We start from the raw sequence: 12,068 nt of genomic DNA, 5'->3' as shown, positions 1-12,068 counted from the left end.
GTGTAATATAATTATTAGGGACATTTTCCTTTATTGTACGACTGTTACAATATTATTTTGTTGAGTTATTGAGGGCGCGTATGCTGCCGCTGGCTCGGCGTTTCTCCCCCCAGATCCCGCGAGTGCCACGGGTGGACCGAGCAGCTCTGGCTTCTCGGAGCGGAGGGAACTAAGCGTTTTTCTCTTTCGATCTTGTTCCGTCGATCTTTATAACCCGAATACGTTTGGCAAATTTCCGCGCAACGGGAATCCCAAAGTATTAAAACAATAATATATAAAAAATTGTGATAAATTTATATATTTCGGAAATAAGAGCTTTTTTTTTATTATCAACATGTATTTATTATTTACATAAGTTACAATGAGACACTTGTGAATAAAATGTGTTACCGAATAAGATGTTCATTCAAATTCTTTAGTCATAAAATATTTTTCTCCTAAGAAATATCATCTTCTCACAAGTATCAGTTGGCTAAATATTAAAATGTACAAACGATATTAGATTACAAAGTATAAATTTTATAACAAGTATGTTTGAAAAATTGTATTACTCACTCAAAAATGATTCAAATCCTCGAGTTAACGTCACATGATTTTAAAGCCGATGAATATTTTTTAAACTTTCATTATGGGTTTTGTACTCCATAGAGGCACTGGCTGGAAGATGTAGTACTCTCCTTAATGTGTCTCTAATACGTGTTGTTGTTGCATAATCAGACGCTGTCTTATTCCATACACATATTATGTCTTCCTGTAAAAATAATTAATATAAAATAAATTTTAACAATACGTATACTACTATTTTAAGTTTGTACAAATAATCTCACTTGAAACCTTATAGATACAACAGCTCCGCATATTTCTTCTCCGACCATAAACTGTTCTCCTAGCATAGCTAATATAAGATTTTCCCAACATCTGGATACTAAACCTTTTCGTAATCGTACTATCCATTTACCACCTTTCTGATTTGCCTCATCCTGAAATAAAAGATATATGTTATTATTAAAAATCATAGCTATACTAATCAAGAAAAATTTAAAATATAAAATGATACATATAAAAAAAGAGTACATACTTCCCACATTGGTTTTATGCCAACTTTAAAAAGATGAAAGTCTGTGTGTGTTGTTAACTCTGATGGCCGAATTAAATGACTATAAAGACTCCAAAACTGTTCCACGCTTGCAAACCTACCAACCAATTTTAAATTTTGGTCGTAACTTTGTATGTTTGGTTGTTTACCAGGATTGCGCCGACTATACCATAATGCATATGCATATTGTAATTTGTGCTCGGTTGGACTAATTTCTATATGAGGCTACAATAAATATAAGTATCTGCTATTTAGTAGATGCGTTAGTAACACATAAAACAATATTAATGAAGTTGAACAAAATAGAGTCAGTTTTTACTTACTATTGAATCTTTCTCAACTTTTTGATTATCTTTTGACTGTGTTTCGTTGTCTCCACTGTCCTCATTACCTTTTAACCTACAAATACTACTATTATTCACAAAATGAGCTTTAAATAAACTATAAAAATTAAAATCTAATCATTTTTACTTTTTTACATATCACATTACTTCAAAGGCACAGTATAAACATACTAATGACTTTTAAACTACTATTTTGTTTAATTATTTTAATTAATCTTCATAGTAATGTTTTTACGTAACACACGCCGAACAAAAAATTTAATTGTTTTGAAACGTCAAAAAGTAGAAGTAAATAACAATTAAAATTTAAATACGCATGAAAAAGTATTTGATCCCTGACAAATGTCAGGTCGTAGCACGTTTTGTTAAGTGGAATTTCTTAGAAAACATCATATTAAAACTACTAGCTAACATATTAAGTCGCTCGAATAACTGCATGTCAAGTGTAACACAATGCAAGTATGTCGATCAGTTTCGTTTTCCATTTAAAACAAATCTAACCTCTATCTAGCCCACAGAAAAAGGCACGACGAAATAAGGAGAACGCTTTTTTCACTTACGCCTCGAATTTATTGGACATGTTTCGGGCTGTGATACAATTGTATACAGAATATTTATTAAATGCTATAAACTATATATTTCAACAAATACAAATAAAAATATAAAGCTTTCTCGCTCTACGTTCCCTTTTCACACGTTCTCTCATATGTATGTTTTCGATAAATTGTTGATCTCCCCGCTACGTTCTTTTTTGTCGCTTTGCATCAGAGATTTTACATTTAAATGTTGGTCATACTAAAATTTAATGCATATACAAGATATTTGTATTGTTAATACCTAGCATTTTTCTTGTAAAAATGGATCAAGCGAAAAACTTGCAATTTTTTGTAGAAAATGTCGATCGTTTGAATAAATTTTCAAAATTTAACAACCTACGAGATAGTAACTTTAAAATCACACGAAATCAGAAACGAATAATAAAATCTACAATCTGTTAACGAATGTTTTTTATAGAGGACAATGATCAAGATTTTGCAATATTAAATAATAATTTTCTATATAAATACATAAAATTAAATTGTTAGCAAAAGAAAATAAATGTTTGTAGTGGTTACATATTTATTACAACCATTATATAGAAATAAAAAAATCAATTTATATTAATTGCTTTTAACTTTAGTTACTGAGAATTCTACTTTCAATCTGTTCATGATCTCCTCTCGTTGATAAATAACTTCTTTATAGCACAGTACTGAAAATATGATCGGGCATTCGTATTGCACTGTTTCGATACACTTCGTGTCGTTAGTACCGTCACGATCGAATCTGAATTGCGAGATAGACTCCACTGAAACGGGAATCAGAATTTCAAATTAAAATCATTTCAAAGTTTAATCGGTTCGTCGATACAAGTTTCAAATTTCAAAAATCTTAACTCACGGCATCCGAATTTGAAGAAAAAACACGTATAATGTTTCGAAGTAATCAAATAACCATTGTTATCTTGTCGTATAGCATAATGTCCGGTTGCTTTATTTCGAATAATTGGTATATGACTCAAACGTTCCGTATACTCGACCGAATATTTCCAGTGATCGTAATTGCCACTTTCTGCGATGACATTAAACTTTTCTCTAAAAATATTAATTCAAAGAAATATTTTTCCAGTGTCAACTTTCGTAAAAAAAAAAAAATTGGAACAATTACTCATTCCTTTACATACATAGTCGGATTTAATTTCTTCATATTACTAAAATCGGCCACGAATTCCCAAATGTGCATAGGATTTGAATTATGTATTGTACCCTCGAATATTACTTGATGCTTCTTTTTATACATAAAAAGTACATAGAAAATAAAAATCGTTATGCTAGAGTATAATATGTTTCTGGTTTTCCATTTCATTGGATTGATACCCATTTCTAAAATAACAAAATTTCTATATTATAGTAATATGAAAACGTCTTTTATAAACACAGAAAGGAAACTATGCGCGTGTTAATCCTAATCGTATATATCCCTGATATATGTATATTCGGAACCGATGAAACATGTTGTATTATACATTCAGTTTTTCTTAATCAACTAAAAGAAACAAAATATTTTTTACTTACTTGTACTAAATATAAAAACAAAACGAAACAAAAGCAGTTTCTGCGTTTTGATCAGTTTCTTAAAAATTTGGATACAATAGTTAGCAAACTAATATTTCTGTTTCATTTAACTTCGAAGAACATTCGTATTTGCTATCGCGAACTTCCGGCAGTGATAAACTGTGATGGAGAAATCGCTTTTAAATGTCAGAAGAAGAACTATGATATCGAGTTATTTGTTGCTTCACGATTTGCTACCAAGTACTTTAATTTCTTCCATAGTCTTCGCTCAGCCTCGAAACTTTTCGTGGTGAGATTATATATACATGTTACCCCCACTATTGTATAAAACATTTACACTATGCGTATACATATACATTGTTAGGATAGGTAGTACCGGTAGGCGTCAGAGGGCGCAATCGTGCACGAGCTAGTGTAGCACGCATATGTCAGAAACTATGTAAACGTGATTGGTAATCAGTAACGGTCTAATTAATTATACTCCCACCCACGTATTAAGAGGACACAACGCAATACATATATGTATGTACATGTATGGCGGGGGCTGCCATATTTGAGAAAACACCACGTTCGTCGTTTACATATGGTCCAAGGTACTATGTTTTCGAATTCATATGTATGCTTATTCTCATATATATATATATATATATATGTTAAATTGATCTCTATGAAACTGGATGACTTCAAGAACTCCGAAAAAGTGATCTTAAAAAACAAATATTCTTTAGGAGATATTAACCTCTTGGTGACATTTAAATTGTATATAAAATATTTGTTGTGTTATTACAATTGGAGAAGATATTTAGATGGCCCGGTTTAGGTGAGTCACCCTGCTACTACTTAATTTTGCTTCGAGTTAACTGTCCTCGAATTCAATTCTCGAACTTTCAATTTTCAAGAAAAGAATGAAAACAAACATTTCTTCATTGATATAGGCGTTTATAAAGCATTCCGTTTAACTAGTGTAGTAAGAGTTTCTACTCTTATTAACAAAGAAATATTATTTTGTAAATTTTGAGTCAAAATTCATTCAGTGTTAGGGATCTTTATTTATTATTATAATTTAATAATTGTTCTTTTCCTAAGTTTCTTAAATATTTGCAATTATAAAAGTGTAAATACATATTGTACAAGACGTACTACTTTCTCAGACGATCTGGAATATTTAAATACATATTTAATGAAATTTAAATACTTTTTTTATATATACACAACAATAATTTTTATATGTATAATGATTAGTATTTTTCTCCATATAAAAATGTCAGCTTAATATGTATAAAATTATAAAAAATAATTTGTTATATATAAACAACAAGCAATTGCTATTAATTTTATTATGCTTGATTTTAGATAAGTATACATTATGATTTTATACGTTAACAACTTCTTTATGTTGTGACCTTTGTTTTCTTAAGCATAAATTCAACGTGTTGAGGTAACCACGTTTTTAATTCACGCTGCATAGACATATATTTGAAGCTTAACAATCTTACCAAACCATTTTGATAACCAACCACTAGCCATAAATAACTCCATGCATTTGGATTCCAAGATATCTAGAGTTTTAATAAATCATCAATAATACTGTACTAAACTACAATATTAGTGTCAAAAAGATAATTGTAATGCTTACTCTATTTACTGACATAAATGGATATTCCTCAATTGGAACTGCTGTTAGTTTTTCCGTGTGCAGTGATTGTGATTGTACATAACGTTCGATACTCTTAAATATAATAACACAAAATATTAATTGTGAAATTATATAAGTTAAACATAACAAAAATATTATATATATATATATATACCTTCAGATTATCACAAAAGATAACTCCGAAACGATTCTTGCATTCGTCATAAGTTTCTGGCATATAGTCATAACCCTTAGATTTCTTTTCATTTGTATTATCATTCTTATTACCATTTTTCGTTTCCAAATCCACTATTTTGACGTACGAACTTAACTGAAAACAAAACAATTTATCGTTAATATTACAGATAAGGAATTATAACATTGGCAATTTAAATACAAGAAATACCTTTCTTCTTTTCTGTACAGCTTTCTCAATTTCTCTACTACTTAAAAGCTGATGAGGAAAAATCGTTATTATTTCACCAGCTAATGTGCCATGTGCAATGCTATTTGCGTAATCGGAAACTGATAAAGCCTATAGGAGATTTTAATAAGAATTATACTACATTTAGGGAATGTGTGTAAAACTACTTTTAACCTACGTACGTATGTAGGAGAATTTGTTGCTAAAATCGGATAATATCTGCATTCTTGACCTCTCAACGGAATTAAATAAGTATTCGTATGCTTGTATCTGTAATAAAATTAATTCCATAATAGTAAATAAGTTCCATCATTTATTAAAAATACCTTCGGATATTATTTTTTACCCAAGAGCATCGTCGAAACAAATAACAGCACAAGGCCAATGTGTCATCCATGCACCATCCAATATAATACCCTTTTGAATACAATTTTGCGGGGTGCTTGTATCTTCTAGATTCCAAAACTTGAATGCTCTATCTAGGCTGCCTGAAGCTAGATACTTTGTTCCATTAAATGGTACTAATATTACCGCTATAAAAATAATAAAGCTGTTAAAAATTCTGTTTGAAACATTATTATGTTTTTTAAATTTTTCACAAGAAATAATCAACAAATACTTACTGCTTATAGCGTTACCATGAGCATAAAAATGTTGAAATGCATTTATAAACCATGTACTTTGTCTTTTTTGCATCGATAACGGTGATTTATACGTAAGGTCCCATAATGCAATGTATCCGTTTGAAAATCCTGCAGCAATTGTACTAGTAAAATCGTATTATTTCGTTATTACAAAATTACAAGAAAAGTGTAGAAACGCAATTACAAAAATCTTACTTATGTCCATGTTCTTTGCTCCATGATAACTTGGTGCACTGCCAATTCTGTTTATTGTTATCGTATATCGAAATATTTACAATTAGTATCATTACTGGATCAGTGTGATATATGGGCCATCTGTAACGACATTAAATATTATCAGTAATAATTAACGCGTTTCACTATGTTTGAATCAACACCATAAGAAGAAGTTTAACAAATGTTTTACTCACTCGTTTTTTTCAGTGTTTTTAAACTCAAGTTCCTCTGGAAAGGGTAGAGAATAAATGTATACGTTGCCATCTGAGCATGCTGCTGCAAGCATACCCATTCGCTTAAGACTAGAATGAATTTTGTTTTCTTGTTGACAGTTATTCAGATTTTCATCTTGATAACAACCAGACGGGCACCATTCTAAACACCATACTGTACCATTGTTGTGTACAACTGCATACGATAAGGCAGGTTCTTTTTTATTATCACTTCTGAAACAAAATACGGTTTAAAACCAATTGATGTAATTTTATATGATATTTTATTTATATTTGTATTACTAACTCATGATCTAGGTGTCCTACATTCCAAATCTGTATCATATTTGAACCAAGATAAGCTTTTCCTACAGTGTATTCACTCTCCATTGTTGGGTGAGTACTGATTGCAACATACTGATGAGGTTCTTTAGAGTACATTGGTGATGGAATAGGTAACCAAGCTAGAGCCCACACTGGTCCACCAACAAAAAATGTTGCAGTACCTGAACAAGTATTCTAATTACAATATATCAATCTGCGTTATAATTATATCACAGAATTAAATATAAGCAATTACCTTCATCAAAACCACCTTCAAACCTTTTCCATTGTTTCCATGGAATTTCTGTATTAGACAATACCTCAGGCTTCGACAATTGTGTTTTCATTCTCATAGAAACTTCTAATTGTGGTAAATATTTAATAATATCTGTGTCTCTTAATAACGTAAAGTGATTGGGAATATGATCTTCAAATAAATAAAGATTATAATTTTTTTGCTCGCTGCAAGGAAAAGTGATGTAATGTATGTTTATCCATATTATAAGGATATAAAGGTTAAAAAATTTGTTAACTGTAAAAATTATAAATATTTACAATTCCATAGTCCAACGTACAGTAGGAAAATAGGGTTCGGTCCACCCAATTTTATACATTAGCTCCTTATTCAAAAATTTCGTTATATAAGAAGATTCTAAAAATAAGAATTGTTAATAAAATTTAATAATTTAAGATTCTCTTTCGTAATGGCATTTACGCTTACTTTCGTCCGAACTACCATTTTCGATTTCTTCTTCGAAATCCGAATATTTATCAGTTTCTTCCAATGTTATATGTTTTTTCATTACATGTTCTGTCATATTTTCATCAGAGACAGTTGAAAATTTGCATATTTTACATATATAACGCTACAGTAAAAAGAAATACAACCATTTCGTATTTTGAATGCATACCGTAAAAACAATTTTATTATCATTTATAATAAGTTGTACCTCTTGAGGAGTAAAATTGCATTGAGAAAAATGATTGCACATCTCTTCGAACAAAGAACATGTAAAAGTACAACCCATTTGACGACAAGTTACTGTTCCCTTTGTAGACAATTCTTTTCTCCATATACCTTTCCACACTCCTGGTATGGACTTTCTTTGTTCAGGCATTTTTATTATGTGTTTCTGTAACATTAATAGTATATAATTATACGTAATATTAATGAGTACAAGTATATTAAACCGAATTTTTTTAATAGAAAATTATTTAAAGAAATAGCGCACCAACATAGAGGCGTCAAGTTTCAGTTTCTTCTCGGAAGATGAATTATTATCTTTAGTAAGTTCCGTAAATTCCAAAATTTTAGCCACTGCTCTAAAATTCAAACAGTACGTCAATATTTTATTTTACATAATGTTGATTATACGACTCTTACTTTTCCGCAGCTTTGCGTTTTACTTTTTCATTATCCAAAGTATATAATTCCAATTCTTTTATTTTGCTTTGCGCCGACTGCCTATGAGATCGTTCATGTATCTCCAAAGAAGATGGCATCATAGTAGCATCACAAATTGGACACTTTACCAACAAAGCCTGTCTCTCCTACAATATATAATAATTTTGTAATTTATTTTATATTGAAATATTTTATCATTTTAGAAAAGTATCTTACTTCATCAGATTTGCCACAAAATTGCATATGGGATATAAAGCCATTTGTACTTCGCTTTAGAGCACCACATTTTTCACAGGTCAATTGACCCTTCCTTTCTTTATGAGCAGCTATTAGTACTTTTTTCAATAATTTAATATCATTTTCAAAATCCTAAAACAGTTGACGTTAAAATTTGTGTTGAAAGTATTTGCTATAATCTGATTATTTCAAATAAGCGAGAAATTACTGTATTATATTTACCATAGGTTCGTCACCCTTCATCCAACACATATTATTATGTTTTAACAACTTGTGTGAGTTCCATTGCCTTATTGGTATTTGCATTTCACACTTGGCACAAGTTACTGGGTCTACCTTAATTAAAAATAATGAATTATGTACAAACATACTGAATAAAGTAACTTAAACATCTAAAATTGTATAAAACCTACTTCTGGTATGCGGGAAGTATTAGTTATTTCAGTACAATTTTCCTGTTTAATCTTTCCTGTAGTTGTTGGTCCCTTTAATTTTGGTACATACTCAGTATCCAATATAGAATATGACGAGCCTCGACCTCTACCTCTACCTCTACCTCTGCCTCTACCTCTACCTCTACCTCTAACTCTGCCTTTGCCTCTGTCTTCACCTCTGTCTGAAGTTGTACCCGGTGGTCTACCTCTTTTTTTAACAACATATGAATTTGTAACACTAGTTTCAGTACTACTATCATCACTCAAGCCATCATTACTAATGACATTGTACGATTTTTTATTACGTCTCTTACTATGAACAACTGTTTCTGCAATGGAAACATTATTTATATTTTGTACTGTTTCTAAATTTCCTTCTAATTCATTCGAAGTACTTGAAAGTTGTTGAGGTAGAGAAACTTTTCTAGGTCTGCCCCTTTTTCTTACTACTGGTACAGCTAAAGAAGTTTGGCTAGTGTTATTCTGATTTATTGGAGTTGCTATGTGAAACATTATATCATTTCTATTCTCAATGGTATTTGAATTAACACACTCTACATTTTCAGTACATGATAAATTTCTGTTTCTATTACTCGATTCTTCCATTCTTTCCATTCTTAAATTTCTTTCGAAATCATTCTGTTTCAAAGCAGTATGTTTAAGTAAAGATGTACTTGTTGATCCCACGTGTATTTCATTACCACTTTTGTCATTCATCTCGACTGTATCTTTTATACTTTTTATCTTAATACACGTGCCACTTATTACATCCTCGGAATATTGTAAACGATTATCTTTATTATTTTGAATGGTAAAAAAATTTCCAGAAACATTGCTGGAATTTAAAGGCAGTGATTTCCTGGTTACAGCTGGTGTGTTAGAAGTATCAGCTATATGTGAATCAATTGCAGTTTTGTCTATTTTGTTTTTTATATCAAGCTCCCCTTTTATAAATGTTTTAAGATTAATAGTGTCATTTGTTTCGACTGTAGCTGACATAGTACTAGGATTAATTACTTCTCTTTTTTCTCTACTAGGAGTACCCTTTCTTCTTTGATTCAAAATTGCATTTTTTTTTTTAAACGATTCCTTTTTGTATGTTGTAATATAATCATCAAAATTAGTTTGTTTGCGAATGCGTTTAGATCTATCAAGAAAATTTGTATCAATTTCATACTTACTTTCAGTTTTCTTCTGATTTTCTGAATTTCTATCTAAAATTTTTGTATTACTATGTTGTTTAAACCTTTTATCTACTCCTTGAGACTTTGACACATTGTTTGAGGTACTTTGACTATCTTCTATGTTACCAGTCATCGATTCTATTTTATTTTCATTCTTTCGATTTTTTGAAGAATCTGTTATAGACTTATCTATTTTTCCATTATTATTCTGTTTTCTTTGATCATGAAAATTATCTTTTCCTTGTTCCATGTGGCTTACTTTGGATAGTAGTTCTTCTTCATTTCTATTAAGTCTAGGCACTTTTGTTGCATTTATCCAAGTTTCATTATCTGTATCATCTATTGGTTTACTTTTAGTAACTTCTACAGCCATCTGTGTTTTTGTTACAGTATGTAAATTCGTAGAATCTTCTATGGATTTAGCATCCTTATGTTCTTTTGTTACAACAGTATTTAGATTATTTTTTTTTTTTATGAATTCTATGGCAGGTACAATACTATCACCTGTAATCAATTTAAAATGAAATATTAAAGTCAATACTTAATCTGAATAAAAACTTACATAATACCAATAATTATAATAATTAATACATTTACCTTTTACTATAGAATCACTGATACAAATATTTTGTAAAATATTTGGAGGAAGAATGATCATTTTTGTATTTTTGGCTAATGAGTAATTTGATTTAATAATAGATGGGTTCATATTATCAGGAGGACTATCAGAATTCATAGATTCTTTGTTCATTATTAATGCAATCTAAATGGACATTAAAAACCGTTGTATTTAATCAAAAATATTACATGCTTTATTTCAGTGTACGAATAATTGAGGAGAGTATTGAATAATTCATTTTCTGTATCATTCTAAGATACGATATTTAATTAAAAATTCCATTGCTATATTCCATTGCTATGATAGAACGTTTTACAATATAAAAACATATTTTGTCGTTTATTAAAAAAAAATTGACATGTGCAGGATTCGAACGTAAGAACATGTGTCGAAAATGCAAGGTATCTGCAATCAGACCCAAAGTTACATCAATATTGCGGGTTTTTTAAACGTAAGTACAAAGAGAAAGTTTGTTAATAGTACTTGAAATATTAATCTAAATCTTTTGTCAATATATTGCTTGCATGTACAATTAATTTAAATAATTTTTTCCAAAAGAAAAGATAAGGTTAGGTTTGTATTATATGCATAGATATGAGAAATTACGTATAAGTAATTTTGATACCCAATAATTTCTCACTTTTTATATAATATACTTACCAAGATTTGTTCAGGATTTTATTTCTACATGAAAAATAATATTTTATCGAAGAAATGAGGTATTTAACTTGAACTTTTTGCTACAAGATTTGAACTCGGAAACTTCGCCTTCTACCATTCTCGCAATGTAATACAAGTAGAGTATATGAGCGTATAATACAACTGGACTATGCATTCGATATAGTAATGTAGCGCATGCGTTTTGGTACGTTGCACGTTCAAATAAAAAGTGCTGATAATTCACATAGAAATAGCATTGCAGTTGTATATTATCGATTGTAGTGGTATCCAGTAAAAATAAATGTGTGGATATTATTTGAAGATCCACGTAACTATTTCGCTATTGTATTTTATTGTAAGACTTATTGAATATTTTATAACTTGTTTAATCTATTACGTAATTTAATATTGATTGATGAATTTTTCAAATAAAAAATACAATTGTATTAGCCACTTTTGTAACTGTTTTGGGATAGTAAGTACACAAAATAAACATATGAATAAAATTTAACATAAAAT

General features: G+C 29.8%; 2 protein-coding genes across 11 annotated transcripts; both read right to left on the bottom strand.

Annotated features, from left to right (window-relative positions):
* Window positions 1–309: 309 nt before the first annotated feature.
* On the bottom strand, window positions 310–4,144 carry LOC143345838 (eukaryotic translation initiation factor 4E type 2). Of its 7 annotated transcripts, none has more exons than XM_076773347.1 (6): window positions 2,001–2,400; window positions 1,420–1,504; window positions 1,079–1,321; window positions 828–980; window positions 556–751; window positions 310–472 (listed from the first exon to the last, which is right to left on the bottom strand). In XM_076773347.1, exons 1-5 carry the CDS (start codon window positions 2,018–2,020, stop codon window positions 596–598), a joined length of 657 nt encoding a protein of 218 aa, XP_076629462.1. In that variant the 5' UTR covers window positions 2,021–2,400; the 3' UTR covers window positions 310–472; window positions 556–595. The 7 variants fall into 7 exon arrangements, 2 of the variants coding, with proteins under 2 accessions (XP_076629462.1, XP_076629463.1); XM_076773348.1 differs by having other exon boundaries at window positions 1,420–1,495; window positions 2,001–2,397; XR_013080327.1 differs by lacking the exons at window positions 310–472; window positions 556–751; window positions 828–980 and adding exons at window positions 2,881–3,074; window positions 3,164–3,362; window positions 3,555–4,144 and having other exon boundaries at window positions 1,202–1,340; window positions 1,942–2,788.
* Window positions 4,145–4,392: 248 nt separating this feature from the next.
* Window positions 4,393–11,692, bottom strand: LOC143345829 (uncharacterized). 4 transcript variants are annotated; one of them, XM_076773320.1, is made up of 21 exons: window positions 11,550–11,692; window positions 10,868–11,033; window positions 9,066–10,774; window positions 8,875–8,988; window positions 8,632–8,784; window positions 8,395–8,561; window positions 8,243–8,333; window positions 7,961–8,143; window positions 7,732–7,876; window positions 7,566–7,662; window positions 7,267–7,472; window positions 6,994–7,192; window positions 6,669–6,920; window positions 6,454–6,573; window positions 6,238–6,380; window positions 5,961–6,147; window positions 5,797–5,884; window positions 5,597–5,725; window positions 5,366–5,521; window positions 5,191–5,283; window positions 4,393–5,113 (listed from the first exon to the last, which is right to left on the bottom strand). In XM_076773320.1, the coding sequence occupies exons 2-21, from the start codon at window positions 11,019–11,021 to the stop codon at window positions 4,946–4,948; spliced, it is 4,554 nt and encodes a 1,517-aa protein (XP_076629435.1). In that variant the 5' UTR covers window positions 11,022–11,033; window positions 11,550–11,692; the 3' UTR covers window positions 4,393–4,945. The 4 variants fall into 4 exon arrangements, with proteins under 4 accessions (XP_076629435.1, XP_076629436.1, XP_076629437.1 ...); XM_076773321.1 differs by having other exon boundaries at window positions 10,868–11,294; window positions 11,550–11,689; XM_076773322.1 differs by lacking the exon at window positions 10,868–11,033.
* Window positions 11,693–12,068: the final 376 nt, after the last annotated feature.

This window comes from Colletes latitarsis, chromosome 9, assembly GCF_051014445.1.
Source record: "Colletes latitarsis isolate SP2378_abdomen chromosome 9, iyColLati1, whole genome shotgun sequence".
NCBI classification, from domain to species: Eukaryota; Metazoa; Arthropoda; class Insecta; order Hymenoptera; family Colletidae; genus Colletes; species Colletes latitarsis.
Note: the sequence above shows the minus strand (reverse complement) of the source record. Positions and strands in the feature narration are given on the sequence as shown.

What these genes read in the sequence shown, in the direction of transcription:
- LOC143345838 (XM_076773347.1), bottom strand. Translation starts at nt 2,020, where the DNA reads ATGTCCAATAAATTCGAGGC. An exon ending in AAGTTGAGAAAGATTCAATA is followed by an intron (nt 1,322 to 1,419) that starts GTAAGTAAAAAC and finishes TATTTATTGTAG; the next exon opens with CCTCATATAGAAATTAGTCC. An exon ending in GCATAAAACCAATGTGGGAA is followed by an intron (nt 981 to 1,078) that starts GTATGTACTCTT and finishes CTTTTATTTCAG; the next exon opens with GATGAGGCAAATCAGAAAGG.
- LOC143345829 (XM_076773320.1), bottom strand. Translation starts at nt 11,021, where the DNA reads ATGAACAAAGAATCTATGAATTCTGATAGTCCTCCTGATAATATGAAC. An exon ending in CAGTGATTCTATAGTAAAAG is followed by an intron (nt 10,775 to 10,867) that starts GTAAATGTATTA and finishes AATTGATTACAG; the next exon opens with GTGATAGTATTGTACCTGCC. An exon ending in AAACGCAAAGCTGCGGAAAA is followed by an intron (nt 8,334 to 8,394) that starts GTAAGAGTCGTA and finishes TTTGAATTTTAG; the next exon opens with AGCAGTGGCTAAAATTTTGG.